At 45.4% G+C, this 23706-nt stretch overlaps 1 protein-coding gene across 3 annotated transcripts in view; it reads right to left on the minus strand.

Annotated features, from left to right (window-relative positions):
• The window catches only part of LOC144755745 (interferon regulatory factor 9-like), a 301449-nt gene that overhangs the window by 177204 nt on the left and 100539 nt on the right, over positions 1–23706 (minus strand). For all 3 annotated transcript variants that reach the window (XM_078644954.1, XM_078644955.1, XM_078644953.1), the window contains 2 exons: positions 13281–13388; positions 428–574 (listed from right to left, as the gene is read on the minus strand). In XM_078644954.1, the coding sequence (XP_078501080.1) occupies positions 428–574; positions 13281–13388 (255 nt within the window). The remainder of the gene's footprint in view (positions 1–427; positions 575–13280; positions 13389–23706) is intronic.

Consider the following 23706-nt stretch of genomic DNA (forward strand, 5'->3'; position numbering starts at 1 on the left):
GACAATAAATAAAAAAATTAAAATATAATAAAAAATAAAGAAGACAGACATATGGGTCAAGACAACAGGGACCAGAGAGGTGAAGACATGGACTGGTGAGGGTAAGAGGACCAGACTGACAAATGCACTTGCAGCAAGGTCAGAGGGACCAGTGGACAGAGAGGACAGTGAGTCAGGGGGTAGATGGACAAACCACACTGAAGACGGTCAGTGGGACCAGTGGATAGAGAGGACAGTGAGTCTGAGGGTAGATGGACAAACCACACAGAAGACGGTCAGTGGGACAGGGGACAGAGAGGTCAGGGGTAGACAGACATGCCACATAGAAGACGGTCAGAAGGACAGAAGAGTCAGTAGACAGGTACAGCGAGCAGATGACCGGACACCCATAGAGACACATGGATAAATGTACAGTCCTGGTTCTTACTGTCGGGGCTTCTCTGTGGACTGTCGGGCACGTTCTGGGGGCTGCCGGAGCCGCCCTGTGGACTGCTCGAGGCGCTTCCGATGCCGGAGTCCTCCAGGTACAGCGAGCTGCTGACTGTGGGCACAGACTCCACCTCCGCCTCTGCCTCCAGCAATGGGACGCGAGAGGGATGACTTTGAACAAACTGCTTTGCAAACACAATTCTGAGCTCATAAGGACCTCCACGACAAACAGGCGGGAGTCGGTGACCTATGTCTACATTCTCACCATCATCAGCAAACAAACCAAGAGCACCCGTAGGAGCGCTCTCACACAAACCAAGAGCACCCGTAGGAGTGCTCACACAAACCAAGAGCACCAATAGGAGCGCTCTCACACAAACCAAGAGCACCCGTAGGAGCGCTCTCACACGAACCAAGAGCACCCGTAGGAGCGCTCACACAAACCAAGAGCGCTCTCACACAAACCAAGAGCACCCGTAGGAGCACTCACACAAACCAAGAGCACCCATAGGAGCGCTCTCACGCAAACCAAGAGCACCCGTAGGAGCGCTCAAGGTTCACAGATTTAATCCAAACGTGCGTAGAGCTCACGTTCACAACCAGAAAAAAACATGTGTTAAAATAATTCGAATTTTTAATGTTTCATACATTTTATTTTATGGTTTTATGTACCATATCAGCAAAACACAATATATAATTTGCAATAATTGTTTTTCTAGTCCCCCGTGACTGTGACTTACGGTAAGAAATTCCTACCAGCCAGGAAGGGGTTAAGTTAACACTGTGGAGGTAGGTTTTTCCTTATAACTACCAAACCCACAAAATGCCAAGTCCATTCCTTGTGTGCTACATCCTTAAACAGAATCGTCAATGTTTGCTGCATTAGTTAGGTGTTGATGTGCAGTCAGTATACAAGCATGCTGGCATAAAAGTCTTTGATAGAACAGTTGAGCACAGCACAGACTAGAGCATGTGGTGAGGAGAATAAAAGAGGAGCAAGTCTGGGCAATGATGGCCTCCTCTCTGCCCCTCTGAAATTCTGGTGGGCCTTTGACTTTGCCAGAAGGTCTGGAGGCCCCAGAGAAGCCTAGACACAGCTGGTTCTGGAGGCTAGAGGGCGTATGGTTCTATACTCAGAAAGCAGATACTATTTTTTTGTAAAAAGACACATACATTTCCCTAAAAACTCAATTTGAGGGAAGTTATGATTACGATACGAAACCTAACCACCACAGAAATGTACCAGTTATGCTGAGCAACAGATCGAGGCCTCTCCTGTCACAGCCACCTCCACCCCTCCGGTGCGGAAATGATTTCATTGGCTGGGTTTGTAGCCAGTCTTCATGAATGTATGGGTGTGTAGCAGTAAAATAACAACTACCTTTTACCCGTTACTTAGATGACTGTAAAATTACATATATTGTGTGATACACTAATAATTAATTTACTCTCTACAGGGTATTGTTTGTTTTGGGCTCATTACTTATTTACTATATGCTGGCACCGTAGTGTAGTGCGCGAGGTCCGGGCCTCGCGCAGGATATAATTAATTAAGTAACGGGACACACACACAGGATGGAGGGTATGCCGGAAAGACCCCGAGCGGTCTACCGCGCTTTTATTATATACCTCGGGGCGTGCCCGTCCCGAGGATGAAGGCGTGCATGTGTGTGTACTGATACAATGTTGTTGAGAGGCCGGGTGGCTCTCTACATCCCTCCTTCAATTTAGTTCATATGTAAACTGTCCATGCACGTGGCTATGGGGAAGTGCACACAAAGTCTCGGAGTCTTTGCTCGGACCAGGATTGGGCCGCAGGTGATATCTGTGGTTGTACCGGACAGGAGATCCAACAGCCCCAGCCGGGGTTGTTGCTTCGTCTCGGGAGGAAGAGGTGTACCCAGGTGTTTCACTTTGGGGCCCGACCAGTTGACGCCTGTCTTCTATTGGCTGGTCATGGCTCTGGAGGGGCACTGAGTTTTGGGCCCCCGTTCTTCCATCGTCCTGACCACCTGCGCCGGCATCGATGGTTTCATCAGCGTCCCTGGGAACGCCATCCGACATCCCTGTTCTTTTGAAACAGGACACATTTCGTGTGACGGTCTGTTGGCCGAGACGGGCAGTCACCATTGTTCCCCGAATTTTCTCCACGATCCATCTTTCCGGTTCAAACGGGGTTCTAAATTTCCACCCAGGGTGCCGATCTTGTACCACTACGGTGTCTCCTTCCTGCAACCCGGGGTGTCTTGCATGTCTTCTTTCACTTGCTTTCTGGTTCGTGACAGTTCTCCGTGCCTGGATGGCGGCACCATCTCTCTCTTCCGGGGTCCACGTAGAGGACGCAGGGATGTTGCCTCTTGGTGCCCTTTTGAACAGGACATGTGCCGGTGCGCATTGGGTGGTGCTATGCGGAGTCTGTCGGTATGCACTCAGGAATTGGTCCAGCGCAGCTTCCGGATCTTTGCCATCGTTGACGGCGATGCGGAGCGCCCTGTTGAGAGTCCGCATGAGCCTCTCCACTTCGCCGTTTGCTTGCGGCCACAACGGTGTGATCTTGCGGTGTTTTATCCCCAGTCCATCCAGGTATGCCTGGAATTCTCGCCCTTGAAAAGGGGGTCCGTTGTCCGACTTCACCTCCTCTGGGAGTCCCATAGTGGCAAAGATGTGGTCCAACGCTTTCTTGACTGGTCCGAATGCTGTGGAAGAGAGCAGTTCCACGACGGGGAATTTCGAAAAGGAGTCCACGACTACCAGCGTGTGTCGGCCGTCTGGGAAGCTCCCGAAGTCTATGCTCAGCTGAGTCCAGGGTGTTGTCGCCGCTTCTTCGGTGATGACTGGGGCTGGGGCTGGATCTGACCCCGTGATGGTGCAGGCATGACAGGAGCGCACCATCTCATCCACCATGCGATCCATGGCTGGGAACCATACTTTGTTGCGTAGCCGGGCCTTTGTCTTGGCTGTTCCCTGGTGGCCCGTGTGGGCGATCGCGAGTGTCTGTTGTTGGAGGCTTGCAGGTACCACAATGAGATGTCCTCGCAGTATAATGCCTTCATCACCGACGCTCAACTCATGGCGGATCTGCCATAGCTGTTGTCGGGCATGGCTTATCTCCGGTCGAAGTCCTTGCGCTCCATCCAGGAACCGAGTCCAGCTTCCAGTTTCCAGGGCGCTCTTGACGCGGGTCAAAGTCTCATCTTCAGCGGTGGCTTCTCCGATCTCCGGCAGGGTGAGGGTCTCCGGGCAGGCGGCCATGGACACCATGTGGACAAATTCCTCCACCAATTGACCATCCGCCAGCGGGGTTGCTTTTCTGGTTACATCGGGGTGCCTGGACAGATAGTCTGCTGGATTATGGGCGCCCGGCCGGAAGACCAGGGTGAAATTGTAGCCTTGTAGCTGGACGGCCCATCGTTCAATCCGCGGGGGGGCAAGCCTGGAGGATCCAGTGAACAGGGGTAGGAGTGGCTTGTGGTCGGTTACGATGGTGAAGGGTTGGCCACAGAGATATAAGTGAAAGTGGTGGCAGGCCCACTTGATGGCTAACGCCTCCCGCTCGATTTGAGCGTACCGTGTTTCGGTGTCCGTGAGGGCCTTGCTCGCATACGTGACGGGCTTCCATTCATTTTGGCCATATTCCTGCAGTAGAACTGCGCCGAGACCTACCGGGCTGGCGTCCACGACCAATTCGGTCTTCCTGCGCGGTTGGAAGTAGGCCATCGTGGCCTTGTCCAGAAGGCTCGCCTTGATTTCCTGGAAGGCTTGGTTCGCTGCGCACGTCCATTCCCATTCATGGTCCTGTCTAGTGAGCGCGCGAAGGGGCTCGGCCAGGTCGGCCAGGTTGGGTATGAATCGGCCACAGTACGTGGCCATCCCGAGGAAGCTCCTCACTTCGGTGGGGTTTCTGGGCGTGCTGGCATTCTGGATGGCTTCCGCCTTCTTTGGGTCAACCCGGAGCCCTTCGCGCGTGAATCGGTAGCCGAAGAAGTCTACTGCTTCCTGGTAGAATGAGCACTTCTCTCTGTGGAGGGTTAGTCCGTGTTCCTGTAGTCTTTGTAGGGTGGCCCTAAGATGTGCATGGTGTTCCTCCAGTGTGTTTGAGTAGATGAGAATGTCGTCGCTCAAGTTGATGACCCCAACCAGCCCGGACAGAACTTCCTTAATCGCGTTCTGAAACACCTCGGCCGCTGACGACACTCCGAAGCTGAGTCTTTTGTATCTCCGAAGTCCGACATGGGTGGAGAAAGTCGTGATATACCGGCTGCTTTGATCAAGTTCTAACTGGTGGTACCCCGCGTTGAGGTCAAGTTTAGAGAACCACTTCGCCCCATTGAGGTCAGCGACAATGTCGTCCATGGTGGGCGTGATGTGGCGCTCTCTTTTCACTGCTGTGTTCGGCAATCTCATGTCGACGCACAGTCTGATGGCGCCAGGCTGCTTGGGTTTGGGGGCTACCACCAGTGGGGACACCCAGGGAGTCGGTCCCGACACCTTCTCGATAACGTCAAGGTCTTCGAGCTTCTTCAGCTCTTCTTCCACCTGAGGGCGGAGGTTAAATGGCACTCTTCGGTGTCGCAGGGTGACAGGGCGGATGGAAGTGTCTATGTGCAGTTTGACTTTCTTGCCCTTGAGCTTCTTGAGGCCACTGAAGAGCGCAGGGAACTCTTCTAGCATGTTATCGGCGTGTGATTGGTGGACTTGGTTAGCGAAGAAAACCAGTCCCAGATCTTCTGCTGTGTTGCAGCTGAGCAATGTACCTTTCTTCCCTTCGGTTATGTGGAACCGGACTTCTGTCGTGTACTCACCATTGCGAATGGTGGTGCTGATGACGCCGCGTAGCGGCATGGGGTCTGTGCCCCCATAGGTGTATATCCGGGCGTTCGACGGGTTAAGAGTGGGTTTAGGCGACATTTGGTCATACTGGTCAGAGTCCATGACGTTCACGGAGGCTCCCGTGTCAATAAGTGCTCTGATTTCGGAGCCTTCCACGGATATCGTGCACATGGGCGGCGGCCTCTTCCGGGTGGCAATCCTGCTGACATAGGATACTACATACACCTCATCGTCCTCCTCATCTTCATAATATGGCTTCCGGCCCTGGGCTTGCGTGTCTGGAGGCGGCTGTTCTTGCTCTAGTGATAGTTGTCTCACTCTGGATGTCGCCGACCGAGACCCATATCCGCCTCGCGACCTCTGTGCATTGGGCCTGTATCTTCCTCCTTGGCATACAGCGGCAAAATGATTGAGTCTGCCGCACTTCGAGCACGTCTTTCCTTTTGCGTTGCACACGGCGGTCGCTGCATGGTCTCCCCCACAGTAGGCACACTGAGCGTCCCGGGGTTGCCACTGTCGTGTTCTTCCGCTCGTCGGTCTTCTTTGAATTGCGTCCACGGTTTCCTCCTTGATGGGCGCCATTTTGGGCACGGCCTGCGGAGCTATGGGGGACCGTAGCGCCAGCTCCATTTCGTCTGCTCTGGAGTCCGACAGTTCGTGGGAGCGAGCGAGGACAAGAATGGCGTCCAAAGTGATTCCCGGTTGCCTGAGGATGAGCTTTCGTAGTAGTTTCGATTTGCAACCCACGATGATTTGGTCTCTGATTTCCTCACGCGGGTCGGCGAATGGGCAGCTGCTGGCCAGCCGGCGCAGCCTCGCATAATACATGTCCACGGATTCAGCCTCAGTCTGCCATGCCCGCTTGAACTTCTCATAGTCGGTGTTCACCTGTGGGTCAAAGTGGGTATTCAGCGCGGCCACCGCCGCGTCATAGTCGTCATCCTCACCAGTGTTCGGGAGAGACTCGAACAGGTCGTATATTTCTGGGCCTCCATAGAGGATCAAGAGCGATCTCTTTACGGTGTCATCAGTTTCTCTGGTTCCCCTAAAGTATAGGTTTAGACGCCCCAGCCATGCCTTCCATCGCGGCGCCGCAGTTGCAGGGTCTGCAGTCTCGCTAAATGGCGGGATGGGGGCCATTCCGGTATGGGCATGACTGACCACGTGGGAATCCGCGTCTCGACGTGCAGGAAGGCCAGCGGGTCCTGGTACAGCAGCAGTCGTGGCTGGCGCAGTGGGGGCAGTTGTGGCAGGCGCTGTGGACGTGCCACCCGTGGCGGGGTCGGACATCTTGGTGACCTCTCCGTATGGGCAGAGGGACGCTCACGGGCGTCGTCCGTTGGAAATGGCTTGGACAGGTGGACAGCCGTCGTTCGGCCCCCTTGCTATGGATGTCCCCAAGCGAGACAGCAGTTGCACTTGCCAGTGCTTGTTTATTTTCCAGGGCACTAATAGGTGGAAGCGGCGTGGACGGCAGTTGACCAGCCACCCTGCAGATTGAGTCCCCCAGGCGAGACAGCAGGTGCAGTTACCAATGCTTGTTTTATTTTTTTCTCTTTTTTTTCTTTTTCTCTACTAGCGTGTCCCGGGCCTGAGCAGGCTGACACCTCGCGCAGATTGCAGTGCGGGAAGGCGGAGGGTCTGGCAGGCGTTGGAGGCACCGCGTGGCCGGGCCTCGGGGCTGACGTGCAGCGTCTCCCCTCTTCGCCCCTCCCCCGCCGGGGCAGCACGTCCAGGGACGCGCGTTTGCACCACGCGCACAACGGAGAGCGAGCCCCCCAGGCAGCAGCGCGCGTAGCGCGGGGGGGGAGCCAGGCAAGGCCCGCGGGGTGATGACTCACCAGGCAGCTCCCGCCGGCTGAACACGCTCCGTCCCAGGAGGCGCGTGGGCGGGAGCCGACTTCGAGCAGGGGTGACAGGCCGGCGGACGGGCTCCGCGGCCGGAGGTGACGCCAGGTAGGCACAGCAGGCAGCGAGTAGCCGGGCAGGAGCGGGCAGCTCCAGGGGCAGCCAGGCACGCGCGGGGGCGGAACCGGCCTCGTCGCCAGTGTAGTGCGCGAGGTCCGGGCCTCGCGCAGGATATAATTAATTAAGTAACGGGACACACACACAGGATGGAGGGTATGCCGGAAAGACCCCGAGCGGTCTACCGCGCTTTTATTATATACCTCGGGGCGTGCCCGTCCCGAGGGTGAAGGCGTGCGTGTGTGTGTACTGATACAATGTTGTTGAGAGGCCGGGTTGGCTCTCTACACGTAGCTCACTGGTTTGGCCTAGTATTGGGGCTGGAGACCCCATTCCCTTGATTGTACAGGTTTCTGCTTGGATTGCTGCACGAGAATGTGTCTTGCCAGCCACTAAGCATCCCTTTCAATGGTCGGCTCAGGCAGCGTAACCAGGCACTTTTCATCAGTTGTGTGCTAGGAGCTAAAGAAGGGCTGTGAGCCAGTGAACTGCATGCACTTCACTGCTGTATGGTTATTTTATATTTTCTTTTATCAGGTATCAGGCGTGGACCCCCAGCTCTCTTCCAAATAGTGAGAATGAAGCACTGGCAGCCCTCGCTGGGCTGCACTTGTTTCAGGCAGGGCCGCTTGGGCACTCCCCCTAAATCACACCAACCTCTAGGCCTAGAAGGGTTCAGGAGCAGGGGTGTCAGCACATTCTTTTTTTTAAAATGAGAGTTCATTCTTTCATTCACATCATGCATTAAAACAAACACTGACAAAGCAAATCGTTTTGTCTTTTATGTAGTGGAAAGTGTGATACCCAGTGCTTTAAATGGGCTGGTCTTGCCCGGTTCGGAGCACTGGCACTTTTTTATTTTGAGAGGGAGAGTACTGGCACTTCTCAAGAGCAACATAATACCTTTAATTGAAGAGTACCGGCACTTCTCAGAAACAAGCAGGTACGCTGTTAACAGAGTACCTGCACTTCTATTTTTCCATTTCAAGCCCTGGTGACTCCGAGCTTCACAACACAGAAAGAAACAACATGAGCAGCAGTAACGTAACCTTCCCAAGACACAGAATAAGTAAAATACAGGTTGCAGAGGCAAGTGGGACATTACGCGCTTCTCTCACACATACAGAACAGGCACAGTACAGGCGGCTAACCAACTAAAGAGGGAGTGAAAGGAGTTATAGGACTGTGCTATGCTTTCCATAATCAGACATCAACTACTAGAAATACAGCAATCTTGGAAGAAACAGCCAAACCCTTATAGAATGACCATACATTCACATACTCACAGAGTATGATGAACCGCTCAGTTTCTGAGGTACGGGTTCCCTAGTTCGTGTGAGGTTATGTCCCTGAAGTCGACAAGTATATTCTCCCTTTATAGTCCTATATTAAAATTGTTTGAGCTAAAAAGGATTTAACTAGGATTCAAACCAGAAGGGTTGGACGATGGATGCTGCTCGTTTTCCCGCCATCATGTTTCGGCACTCGAATATTGTCCCCAGGGGATCAGGCGTTTTCCTCAGGACTATGGGTCTTGATCTCACACATCAACTACCGTGAACAGATTCACAGAGCATAATCTGCAAGTACATTTAATATATCCTTGTTTTTTAGGTCTCGCCTGGATATCGCATCCGAAGGATGCGTCCAGGCTGGAGACTTATAGCGAGCTGACACGGGGGAATGACGGACAAAAAACTGTCACGCGCTTCTCCCCGGCTGGATTCAGCTGCTTGCACGCGCACCAACATTCACGCATGCGCACATCACAGGCACACGCATACACAGCACTCACGCATGCGCACATACACACGCATACACAGGCACACCCCCCGTCGCCGCCGCCGCACCTACACGCATACACAGAGACCCCTTCACACACACCAGCCCCTCTCCTCCCGGCTCCACTCACCGGTGTCTGGCGGGCGCTCCCCGGGTCTCCAGGCTCCTTCCCTTCCTCCGCAGCTGCAGGCTCTCTCTCCGCATGGGAGCCCCGCCTCCTCAGTGCGCCCGGTTCGCCCCGCGGGTCTTCACCCGGTCCCCCATCTCGGGACCGGGACTTTAAGGGAAACAGTATCCAGGGCTCCTTTCTGGTCACGGGAGCCCCGGGGCCGCAAAGCTCACGCCACTTCCTGCTGCCGGCTCCTCTTCCTGCACGTCAGGTCCCGGGCCAGCAGCCAATCAGAGCGCGGCCCGGGAATGACGTCACAGAGGTGTCCCGCAGTACCGCCCCCGGCCTGCCTGACTTCCTGGTCGCAGGACAATTCTACTGCTGAACTGGGTGACGAGCCCACAATCACACACCTCTCTGAGCGCTTCGCGCACAGCAGTCACGAACTGGAGCCTGGAGGTCCGATGATTAATGGGCCTGCCTCTGCGCAGGCCGCAGGCACATGATTACCCCGCCCACCCCTCGAGCTGAAGGCAGCCAGGTCTGTACCGTCTCTGTGTGGCACGCATCCATCACTGATTGTGGCCTGCCAATGTGGGGGGACCAGGGGGGCTGCCCGTGATTCGTGTAGCATGCATCTCAGGAGCGGCAAGCAAAGAACTGGTCGGTGCCCGATCGTGCAGCCTGCTTCTGTTGCGGAGGTTCTTCAGGTGCCAGTGTATTCAGGTATGATTAATTTCATTTTGAAGTCCGCTTTTCCTCATCTGCCGTTGTCAGCTGCCCCGTCTCTTTCTGTCTCTCTTGCTGAAACGGTGCTTTTTCCAGGAAGGTATTTTTTTTTCCAGGCAGCATATCACTCTTGTGCATAATTTGAATTGAGCTGCATCCAGGTATATATAGCCGGGCACAACTGGGTTGTAGCTGAAGGCAGTGTGGGTGTCTCAGTGGGATAGTATGGTGTGAAACAAATGTAAAGGGTGTATTTTTATTGTTCCTCTTGTTGAGTGCTTCATTAATATTTTAATGTAGCAAATTAAAAACACAACCGCTAAATTCAAGAAATTCAGACGGACGGAAAAGATCTCCAGGTGTTTTCAGGTTTGCAGCCGGCATGTAGAAGCAGCAATTACTGAGCAAGGAGCAGTAGAAATCTGGTTAGAGCCACTTCAGTCTGCCCTGGCCGGGGGGACCAGTTACACAGAAAATACCACTTTGTTTAGGATCAGTGCAAGCTCGCCAATAACAGCGGCTTTCCAGTAAGAACTGGACGCCGTGGGAAGCTTCTTGAATCCACCACGGTGACGCAGGCACATAAGTGACTGTGGTCTCCTTTCGTGTGCTAGAAATTAAAAAGATTTACTAAGGGATACCACAAATTGCCCGGAGTTCCACTGGGAAGGGCGTGAGGACAGGGGTCATAGGCGCAAAAGGGGGTGGGGCCAAACAGAGTCAGCCTGTTGTTCGCTGTTAAATTGCAAGTATGTTGTTTTGGAAAAAGTGTCCACAAATAATTTGAAACATGAAAAAATATGATTGTTAGGATGTTCTGGCCCGAGGCCCTCCTTCAGTTTTCAGACCCCCCCCCCCCCCCCACCCCATCCGTTTGCAAATAGAATGTACATATAAAAATTATTTAGGCACATCATTAAAATGTTTAACTTTTCTACAAGAAATATTGTATATGTACTTTTTTATGCAAAGAAAATGTAAATACTGCATAAATGACTTTTCTACAACACATATTTTATATGTACCTTTTTATGCAAAGAAAATTAAAATAGCGCATAAATAAAAATAAAAACATTGCCATTTACAGTACTAGTAGCTCAAACTTAAATAATGCGAGACCTATTGCATTGCAAATGCTTGTTTTTCATAAGATGGGGCAACAGCAGGGGAAACAACCATTCCTCACAGAGCAGGCACTTTTTCGGCACAAAAAGTGTAATCTTCAGTTTTTAAGAGGACAGACCATAGACCAGTGGCAGCACAAACTTTGCAAATCACAGGATATGTACAAATCAAGCAGCAGCAGTGCAAGATTTTGCTTTCTCATGCAACAGGTATAGCATAGCAGTAAGAAAGTAAGCTTGCTTTTCTCAGAGAAAGCAGAAAGTGCAGTCTTCAATTCCCTGCAGAAAAGATTCAGCAGGGCATGGTAATCCAAGCTTTCATCGCTCAGAGAACGTGCACGGTCAAGGAACGAGTGACATGCAGGTTACAGGAAGACTCTTGTAGCTCGTGCTTAACTGATTGAGTGAAAGTGGATGAGTGAGTGAATATGGGAGTTTCATAATCATTCTCACTTAGGTGATATTCTATGTCAGCATCCTGTCACCCGTAGACCTGCTGTAACGTTTGGGGTCATATCCGGCAGTCTTGCTGACGTCACTTCCTTTTAAATCCAACTGCTGCCATGCACACACACATTTGTCAATGAACCTTAGACCTCAAAGGCTGAGCCCTTGCTTTACCAATACAGAGAACGTATTTACTCATGTGAAAGGGGATGGAGGGAGTGACGTGGCCAAAACAAAATGGCAAAAAAAGAAGAAAAAAAACTTCTCTGCTGCTGTATTTTTATCCCCCCCCACCATTGCCCTTTCTGTCTCTATATATAATACCTCTCCATCTTTTTCATATTCTTTTATCTCTCTCTATCCAGCCTCGACCTCGATCCATCTCTTCTTCCCTTTTTCTTATTCCCTCTCTCTCTCCCTGTCTCTATTATGAGCACCTCTCTGGTTTACATTTGTATCGCTTCTTTCACCAAATATTGTTTCAAAAGTATTAATTGACACAAAAATTGTAGGTTCTGGCATAGCTCTCTCGTGACTCACAGCACCTCCTCTGGAAAGCCGTGGGATCTGCACATTTTTTTCAAACAAATAAATCACTGTGTTTTAAGTTTCTCCATGTGTGTGTGCATCCTGTATTTCTGTACATCTGTTCAAAAGCACAGGAGAAAAATATATCCAAATATTCGACAACATAATTTTCTATTTTAACCAGTGTTCGAATATTTGGAGTAAGGTTATTTTCAATGCACCCCTGCCATATTGTCGGCAAGTTGGTAGACAAAAAAAGACAGGTATGTGAATGAACATGAAATAATCCCTGTGTTGCATGCTCAGTTGAGGTGCAAGGGACTTGAAAGACTGTATCTTTAAGGAACAGTACTGGGGCACACGTAATGAGCCATGAGGAGGGAAGGAAAGTCAACCAGAAAAGGAGGTATGGATGACATCTAGCTGCATACACAAACAGAATGAAAATGACGCAATGGGGTGGGCAGTACACAATCAGGAAGCAGTCACGAGATTGGGAAGGGGAGGGGAGGCAAGGGGAAGCAATGGAAGGCACCTCTTGCAACAGACATTCCCACATCAATGAAGCAGGAAACATTCGCAGGTAATTTGACACGAGAACTGACCGATGAAAGGACCAGCAGAGGGATCTGGGAACCAGAAGTTATGGTAATGGACAACACATAGTGGCATTCAGAGCAAACCTATTTTAATCCAAACAGAACATTACCCAAGAGATTGGTATGCAGCTTCTAAGCGGTTTCCTTGGTTTGTCTCTGAGGAATGGATGTCATGTGTACAGTTTTCCTTTTGTACTACTTAAATAGGGCATCCAATATTTTTATGAGTGTAGCATATTTAGGAAATACATGTATTTACAGCCGACGTCTCATTCATTCATTCATTGCTGTAATCTGTGTGATGTACATATGGTCTGCTTCACTGACGAACTACATGTAACTGTAGGGGACTGAATAAACAAAGCATTCACCAACTGTATTTCCTACCACCAGTTGCAGCACACAATATCAACAAAGGAAACAAGAAATTCTTTTAAAACAGCAAATAAAAGCAAGTGATATTGTCAACATTAAAATGAAATGCATGTTTTTTCATCCATCCAAGGTTGCAGATTATGCCTGTCGTGTGTGTCTGCTACCTATGTGCACTGACGCCTAGGTGTGTGTGGTCAGTGTAGAAGGGTGCCTCGATGAGTGTTGCTATGTGTGCAAGGTTGCGTGTCTGGTCGTTAGCCAGGTATGTTGCATTGTCTGCATAGGTTCATGTATGTGTTTGTGGGGGGTTACACACATACAGACAATGATTGTTTCCTAGAACCAGTGGAAATGAGGCTCTTACCATGCAGACGAGGATGGATGTTCGCTTGGGCTTCACCTCGTCTTCAGAGGACACATCCTTGGTTTCCTCCTTCACCTTTCGCTTCCTGCTGTTGGACGCCTCTTTTACTAAACGAAAAGAAGAGTAGTAAGAGAAGAGACCACACAAACCGTAGACTAAAAGAGACTATTCAATAGGTCCTTTTAAAGACCTCAAACACCATCTGACAACAGACACCAAAACATACTCTCTTTTGGCAGAGGCCATTGAGATATTGTTTACTTAATGGACCACCAGATTTTCTTTGTGAACAAAGTACCAAATACCATTTATCAAACGACACTATGAAAACACTGATCAGAAACCCCCAAAGGCCTTTTACTATAGAGAACACAAAACGTCCTCTGCAAAATGAAATAGCATATACCACCTGACAATAAGTTTCCCAACACAGCCTTTGCCAACTAGAATCTTCACAGAACATCTGCTAGTAGTAGCCATGTAAAACCTCTGGTAATCATGACCACCTCCTAAAACAGAGGCTACCAACTGCAAGAAGGCAAGATGGCGGCCGCTAGGGTGGCTGTGTGAAGTGCTCCATCCACAAGCCCCGTGTGACTTTCCTCTACCCCCGGTAGTTACCGATTTTTCCAGGTGCAGCGGTTCGGCAAAAGTAAAGCGGAATTGTGCTATTTCTTCGTGCAGTGTGTGGGAGACTTATCGAGTTGCTCCTGCGGCGTCCTGGCGTTTGGACGTTCCCTCTGGCGGATGCTCGAGGTGGAGCTGTTGGGGTTTGTCTGACTCGGTGACGAGCCGCGCTGTGGAGTAGCTTCCGCGTCTCGGATTTGCAGCAGCTGGAGGCACTTTTGCAGGGAGGCGGCTGGCTGCTATCGGTGTGAGGAACGGACAGAGCGTGAGACGGCAAGTGACTGTTCATCCTTTACTTCCCCCCCCCCCGGTATTGACGCTTTCGCAATTCACAATCTACAGACAACCGATAAATCAAAGGCTTATCACGTGAAGCTATTAGAGGCTATTAGAGGCTTGACTACTTTTCTTTTGGCAGTCGGGGCAGGCGGCTGTAGTGAGTGGCAAAAGGGGGAAAAAAAGACTGATACAGAGTTGCAGAGATGGCGAGGGGGAGAGGAGGTTCGAAAAAAACAAGGGGGGGCTCCCCCTATGGAGTCAGCCGAAACTGCGGTGCCTGTCACTACAACAATCTCCGACATAGATACAGTGCCTAATAAAGTGGCAACTGTTGCAAGTGCGAGCAATACCAATATCAATACTGTGTCAAGCACTCGTGGAACAGGTTTGAGTAAAGGTAACCAAATAAATAACCAGGCAAAGGATAAAGCTATCAGTATTGGGAACAGCTCTTCTATGGATTTTGAGGCCAGTAGCAACCAGCATGGTCTAGCAGCGGTTACAAAGAAGCAAAGTGGCTCTCATGTTCAAACAATGCGTGTAAATCAAGATACTCCCGCTAAATCACGAGCTGTTCACGCAATGTTTAACAAAGTGCAGGGCGCAAAGGCAAGAGTGAATACGGACTCTGGGACTATGAGGGACGATCGCCCAGTTCCCAGTACACAATACGAGCATGAGCTCCGGTCGCCTGGGGGAACCATGAGTATTTCTATTGGAGTTTCACCAATTTTGTTACCTGCAGTTCCTGCAAGGAATGACAATGAAACGACAATGTCTGCCACATTAGATACCAGGTCGCTACCTGGCCCTGGCCTAGGTTCAATCACGGAGTTGACCACTGATACTATTACTGATATCACTACTGGACTAATGGATAAAGGCAATGAGTCAGAATATGCAGGTTCGGATGGTAAATTTTACTCTATGTCCGATTTAACGGCAGCATCAGATAAAGAACATGATGCTGATGAAGATAGCTCTAACAACCCTGGTGAGTGGGGGGATTTACCAGACGATGAGGAAGGAGAGGAGTATGAGCAATCTTCCCCTCTAAAAAACCGTAAGAAAGGTGGTGTGTGAAGGGTTAGAGCATGGACGGACTCTTCCTTTAACTCAGCTCAATTCAGAGGAAGATCTGGAAGAGAATCAATCACCCTTAGCTGTATATATAAAAGTATAATGGCCCACCGTAGTGAGACCAAGGCTGAAGGGTTACGTACACAAGGGGCTGTTAGGAAGCTCCAGAATACTGTACGACGATTGGTCAAGACATGCGCTGAAGTTACTACCCGGGTGGTAGAGGTAGAGGAGAGGGTCTCCTCAGCTGAAGACAGTTTGGCTAAGCAACAAACGGCTATCGAAACTTTACAAAAATCTAAATCGGATGTGGAGTGGAATCTACTGATCTACAAAACCGCGCACGCCGTAACAATCTACGCGTGTTAGGCATAGCCGAGTCAAAGGAAGGATCAGATCCACGGATATTTATTGTTCAGCTTTTTAAGGAAGCCTTCCCAGAACTTAGTGCTTGGGATTGGGAAACGGAAGTGATCCGGGCACATAGGTTCCCTTTTGTGCTACGACAACGTGGAAAGGAGAGACAGGCTGATGCAAATGCATACCCCAGGGCAATCTTAATTTGTTTGAACAATTACTTACTCCGGGAAGCACTGTATGACTTGGCACGTCCTGAGAAAAAGCGATCCAGTATGGGGTGTGAGTTCTTTGTGCGCCCTGATTTTTGTCCGGCAACTGTGCATGAACGATGGCAACTCAGGAAATTAATTACCCCTCTCCAAGCTAAGGGGGCTCAAGTTTTTTTGCTCAATCCTGCTAAATTAAACATTATCTTTAGAGGCCAAACAAGATACTTTATGTCAGCGATGTCGGCGCAAGAATACATGAATGACATGGATAAGAGTCCGAAACGCTAAATGACAATAATATTATTACATTGGTTTAATAAACCTCTTTTTTTTGTGGTGACAGTAATAGTAGGTATAACAGCTGCATCGAGGAGTGAAATGTGTAACTCTGGTCTATGCCGTTATAGGTTATTGTGGCTCCCTCTTCATTATTTACAGATACAGATTGATTATGTGTCTCTATGTGTTTTTTTTTGTCCCTTGCTCCAGTTGATGTTGATTTATTTCTAGGTAGCCCCTTGGGATAGGGGTCAACTTATATATGCTCCTCTGAAAGTTGAGTGAAAAAGTTGTAATCAGGACTTTAGTGCAAGGGAACATAGATACTTACACTAGCTACCATCAACTGGAGATGTGTCAATTGATGCCTATGTCAAATAGTAGGCTCTATGATTTAATGGGGAGAGAGCGAAATAAAGGGTGGGAGCAGGGGAGTCAACTGGGGGGGCACGTGGGAAAAAGCACTTCTACATCAACGAGGACATGTTCCTTAAGCCTTGTTTTGGGTGGTGGGGGGATGGGTTGGAACGGGGTGCGGGGTGGGGTGGGAGGTGTGGTAAAAAACAGAAAATAATACATGAGTACAATAGGGAAATGAGTTGTTTTGTGATGAGCTATGTCTTTCTTCAGGTAGATTGTGGAGTTAAACGATTGAGATATGATGCAAGTAAATGGCGGGTAGGGGTATTCGGATAGGCACACTGAATGTGAGGGGGCTGAATTCATTGGAAAAAAGACGCCGTGTGGCGCTAGAATTGCTTGGTTTATATTGTGATATAATTTGTCTCCAAGAGACTCGTATGGTTTGGGCGAAGCGTCATCTACTTACGGAGTTGGGATTTAATCTTTTAGTCTCAACCACATTTTCAGTCTCGGCTAGAGGAGTTGCAATTTTGGGTAAACAGCATATAGGCAACACAGGTAGAGTTTTAACTGATGCACTGGGCAGGTGGGTAATTATAGAATGCATTGTAGGTCACACAATTTTTACGATCTGCTCAGTATATGGGGCAAATTTAGATGAGGCAGATACTTTAGAGTTTCTAAATTTGGAATTAGCATCTTGGCCCACTCCAGTGATCCTATGTGGAGATTTAAATATAAATTTGACACCCAACATTATATGCAATGAGAAGGCGCAATATACCGGTAGGAAACCACGTGTATTTAAGGCATTACAGGCACTATTGATAGCCCATGGGTTGGTGGACGTGTGGGCTTATTTAAGAGGATCGGTACCAGGATATACATTTTTTTCCTTTCCACATCGTAAGTTAGTCCGGCTCGATTATTTTTTTGTGGCAAAGTCATTATTAAATCAAGCATGGATTCAGGTGTATCCAAGAATTACATCTGATCATGGGCCGGTAGTCCTATCTATACCTGGCATAACACCAGTTATAAAGCCTAGAGGCTTTTCTTTTGACCGCAAACTTTTATTAGAGCAAAAAACACAGTTGATGGACAGAATGTAGAACAATGTCATACATTCACCCCAGTACAAGGATCTGGGCCTAAATCCATCGTTTTTTTGCACTCCACACCACCCTGGGTTAGACACTGGCTATATGCAAATCAGCTCTGACCCTGTGCCTCATGGGAACAGTCCAGTCCGAACTACCAAGCCATGTCTTTCCCAGACCGGAATCAAGCATCCAAGGACCGGTTTCTGGCAATCAGCCTTCATCAGCCTGGATAGCTTGACTCCAGTGGTGTGGAGAGCCTGGGACTCACGTCTGAGCATACCCAGCCCACTCGGAGTGAAAATTGCAAAAAACGCAGTTGATGGACAGAATGTAGAACAATGTCATACATTCACCCCAGTACAAGGATCTGGGCCTAAATCCATCGTTTTTTTGCACTCCACACCACCCTGGGTTAGACACTGGCTATATGCAAATCAGCTCTGACCCTGTGCCTCATGGGAACAGTCCAGTCCGAACTACCAAGCCATGTCTTTCCCAGACCGGAATCAAGCATCCATGGACCGGTTTCTGGCAATCAGCCTACATCAGCCTGGATAGCTTGACTCCAGTGGTGTGGAGAGCCTGGGACTCACGTCTGAGCATACCCAGCCCACTCGGGGTGAAAATTGCAAAAAACACAGTTGATGGAGAGAATGTAGAACAATGTCATACATTCACCCCAGTACAAGGATCTGGGCCTAAATCCATCGATTTTTTGCACTCCACACCACCCTGGGTTAGACACTGGCTATATGCAAATCAGCTCTGACCCTGTGCCTCATGGGAACAGTCCAGTCCGAACTACAAAGCCATGTCTTTCCCAGACCGGAATCAAGCATCCAAGGACCGGTTTCTGGCAATCAGCCTTCATCAGCCTGGATAGCTTGACTCCAGTGGTGTGGAGAGCCTGGGACTCACGTCTGAGCAGGATCACTGACATAACCTCGACAGACCGAATATCGACTGTACAAAATATCGATGAAAAATTATCGACTACAAAATTATCGATTGCCTATACTTAAACAACAAAACACAAAAATATCGAAACCACATTATCGACTAAAAAAAACAACGACTACAACAATATCGACTAACAACATTATCGATTTCTAAAACATCGATTATCACATCTTTAAATGAAAAACTGACAAAATATCGAATACAAAAATATAGATAGCAAATTTATCGTTTTTTTAAAATATCGAAATTACTACATCCTTGAATAAATCACTGTATTATCTTAAAATTTAGTCATACTATTCATATTTATTCACTAATTGTTTCTAAAAAGCTATAAAACATACTATATATTTTCCTAACATTTATAACACAAAATAAATACAAACATACATTTTATAATAAATAAACAATGTTTCGAACAACTAAACATTTCTTACTGCAAATTATATATATTCCTCCACTTTAAAAATATAAAGATAACATTACCTATACAAAATAAGGCCTTACACATTAAATAAACGTTAATTGGCGTCACCCATATAAGGAAAGCAATTAGCATAACAGGTTAAAAAATTCAAATCCACGAATTAAAACAGACTATCAATTTAAACAACCAATCCTACTTCAGAAACTATTAGACTAATACTATATAAGCAAGATTACAGCAAACTAAAAATGCAGCCTAAATCTCCTAACTAAAGGAAGACGAAACTCTGCAGGATTTCTGAAAGAAAACGTATTGACTTCAACATAAAGACAGCTACACCTATATAAAGTAAGTACTACTAAATTATTTTCTATCGAAAATGTAACTCTCAAACCTCACACCTATGTTTAAAAGCCAAATACCTAAAATATATGTTTTTTTTTTACTATTTATCCTACAGACAAAAAGAAAATACAGAAGACCTAGACAACACCTGGACATCAAAAGTTAAATATAAATAAGTAAGTATATAATTTAAATGTAACTTCGACATTTAATAGATAGGTAACTAAATAGAAACTAGCTAAAAACCTCTACCAAAATATCATAAATAGTTATAAAATATTTGTACACATTTTCTCAACTTCCACAGGTACAAAAATATATACACAGAAAATAACAGTTTGAAGAACATCAACACCTGAAAAGAACTACTTGAAATCATAAAAAGATTTACAGGTAAATCAGAAATGTGTTAAACTGTATTATTAGAATACAACATTATTTTATCAAAAAATGTAATGACATTCTCTTTTAATTACCTCCTAGCACTACAATACAAGCATGACTGAAGGAGCTAAATTCATTTATTCACAAAAAGGGAAAATGCTTCTTTGTTACATGGGATATGTCTACACTCAAGAGAAACAAAAAGATTTGAAAGTTTTTTGGAAGTGTACGAAATATTATGCCAACAAATGTTATGGTAGAGCTATAACTTAGGAAATTACTGTTACTTATACTAAGGCACATAATCACCCACCCAATGTAACAGAAATAGAGATTAGACAAATGCTAGATTCCCTTAAAGAAGCTAGTACTAGTACTGATCAACCAACAACTGCTATTCTGAAACACCATTTAAGTGAACTTCCCCAACATGCTTCTAGCCAATTACCATCTATTGAATCCCTAAAAAAAACTATAGCTAGACAAAAAAGAGCAACATGCACTACTCCTCCCACACCAAAAACTTTTGAAGAAGTGCAAATTCCCCCTGAACTCTCTGTAACTCACAATAAAGATGATTTTATACTCTATGACAACAAATGTAAAGATAAAAGAATTATACTGTTTGCCACAGCAAACAACATGACTAAACTTACCCAATGCCAAACTTGGATGATAGACGGTACTTTTTCTGTATGCCCCAAACCTTTTTATCAATTATACACTATCCATGTCATTTCCAAAATGCTAATATTCCATTCCTTTATGCCCTTCTACCAAACAAACAGCAAGCTACCTATCAAGAAATACTAACTGAAGTCAAGCAACATACTAACAACTATTTTCCACAAAAAATTATCATTGACTTTGAAAAAGCAATGATAAACAGCATCCTTAAAACATACCCACACACAGCAATACAAGGTTGCTATTACCATTTTAACCAATGTATCTGGCGACATCTACAACAATCTACCTTGAGTATCCAATACGCCACTGATAGCACTTTTGCTTATCAAATAAAAAAACTCATCGCCCTAGCCTATGTTCCACTGACAGATGTAACTGAGCACTATAACTTGTTAATAGACAGCCCCTACTATAAAAGAAACTAAGAAAGACTAAGCCCTATGCTTGACTACTTCGAAGACACATGGGTAGGAAGGCTACACAGATCAGGCCATAGAAGACAACCCAAATACCAAATAGCTTGGTGGAATGTCTACCTTAGCACACTAAATAAGGAAGCAAAAACAAACAATGCAGTTAAAGGATGGCACAATGCCTTCCAAGCAACTACAGGCCGAGGAACACCTACCCTTCACAAATTAATACAATCCTTACAAAAAGAACAGAGTTACCAGGAGCTCCGAATGGAGCAATCAGTAACTTTGATCGGACCTAAACTCACCAAAGAAAGGAAAAAAATGTATAACACACTCCAAAGTCAAGTTACCCTCTATCCAACTAGCAAAGGACTAGACTATCTATCAATGATTGCAAAAACTATTCTTTAAAACATAACATAACTATACACGTTACATTAAGCTTTTTTTTTTTTAATTCCTTAATTTTTACATGTAACAATTTGCAATTAAATTATCAAATACATAATATTAACATATATAAAATGTATTTAGATAATGTATTTACAAAATGTTACATACAACGTAACTAAAGCAAAAATTAAAACAGTTTCCCCACCCATAAAAAGTTTTGTAAATACTGACCTTTCTGTTGCACCTTCAAACGTAATCCAATTCCAAGCAATCCATACGACACCATAGCAAAAACCCATACAATCCATGGAAGCCCCAAAAAAAATGCAAAAATACAAGCAAATCCATAGCGACTCCTCTCCAATGTAATACACACGATATACCATTGAAAACCCGAAAATAGTAATTTTTTTAAAAAAACGCTCCTGGAAAACGTGAAAACCAAAATATTTGTGTGCAAAAATAAGAGTATATAATACTCGTCACACAACTCTGATTGAAAAAGAAGGACCTCCTCAAAAACAGTAAAACGCGACGATAACCTGGAAAAAATAAAATACATACCCACCCACACAAAAACACCCATACATATATAAAAAGACATATTTATACACCAAACATATTATCTTTGTAACATTTAAACATATTAGCTCACATCACACACCTACAACTAAAACGCGGTAAAAATGAAATATCGTACACTCTACCTAACACCGAAAACACAATCTTCTCTTAATAACCCTATGTACATAAACTTAAACACACCACACATACACTAACACTAACTTCATTAACTTCTAAAATACAATAAAAACAAACTTACCCTCTCTAACGCGAAGCAGCAAGCCAACCGCGATCTGTTGAAGCACCAAATAAGCCTAAATAACATTACGCGGTTAAAAAGTAGTCCCTGTATACAGCAAAAACCTCTTTAATTTCTATATTCCAACACTTTAAAAAAATACACTGAGTATTATATTAAGTGTAAATAATTATTTAAATTGTAGAAAATTATTTCTTAAATATTCATTACTTTCAAATAATTAATCAACTGTTATCTGTTACTTTAAATAATATTTTATTATTTATATATACATTTTGAAAATAATCTATATGTTAAACAAATGTGAATATATAACCTTGTTACAAATAATTTGTTTATAAAAATAGCTCATATTAGTTTAAACATTATGTATGTATATAAAAATGTATTTGTGTGTTTATCTATGTAAAAATTAATATTATAAATATGTTAAATATTCATAATATTAATTTGTAAAAAAAAATATGATTACTTTGTAAAAAACAAAAATGTTACTGTTATAAAACAAATATACATATTTATCTATGACAATATATTCAATGTCTATGTGAATAAAATAATTGTTATTAAATGAAAAGTACATATTACCAATTTGTTTCTTTAACTAATTAAATTACAATATATGTGAATAAACATATAATTATTTAAATATCATTTATTTGTTAAAAACATATATATGCACTTCATATATTTTGTTGGATAATAAAAACTGTTTACTTACAATTTTCAATAGAAATAAAAAATACATCTCTACTTACAATTTATTTTTTATATGTTAATAAACTGTTTTTCATTTATTCCATTTAACCCTGTGTATGTTTCCTTCTTTATTATTCTATATGAATATTAATTACATATGAAATATTCTATTTAAAAATGCATTTTAAATTTTAATAAATTTAAAAATGTATTTATCTTTTAACTACTACAATAACAATAATTATAATTAATACAAAATGTTTCTATGTAATTTTAAAACTTTATTATAGTATCCTACCAATAATAATTATTTGTATTAAAAATGTTTTCTTATTTCCACTGCACCAATTATAAACTCACAAAACCATACTACACATTAAAACCATACAAATTACAATTCCCACTTCACCAATTGTAAACTCATGGAAGGTGCTGGACACTGAACCCATACTAATTACTATTCCCACTCCACCAAGTATAACATCAGGGAAGGTGTTGGACACTGAACCCATACAAATTACTATTCCAACTCCACCAAGTATAAACGTAATTTTTACCCTGTACCCCTGTACCCAAAAACCCCAAACTGACCCTGAACCCTAAAAATACCCCTTTACCCAAAAAGTGAAACTTACCCTGAACCCTAAAAATACCTCTTAACCCAAAAACTGAAAACTGAACCTGAACCCTAAAAATACCCCTTTACCCAAAAACTGAAAACTGACCCTGAACCCTAAAAATACCCCTCTATCCAAAAACTGAAAACTGACCCTGAACCCTAAAAATACCCCATTACCCAAAAACTGAAAACTGACCCTGAACCCTAAAAATACCCCTTTACCCAAAAACTGAAAACTGACCCTGAACCCTAAAAATACCCCTTTACCCAAAAACTAAAAACTGACCCTGAACCCTAAAAATACCCTTTTACCCAAAAACTGAAAACTGACCCTGAACCCTAAAAATACCCCATTACCCAAAAACTGAA

Source organism: Lissotriton helveticus, chromosome 5_1 (genome assembly GCF_964261635.1).
Source record: "Lissotriton helveticus chromosome 5_1, aLisHel1.1, whole genome shotgun sequence".
Taxonomy (NCBI): domain Eukaryota; kingdom Metazoa; phylum Chordata; class Amphibia; order Caudata; family Salamandridae; genus Lissotriton; species Lissotriton helveticus.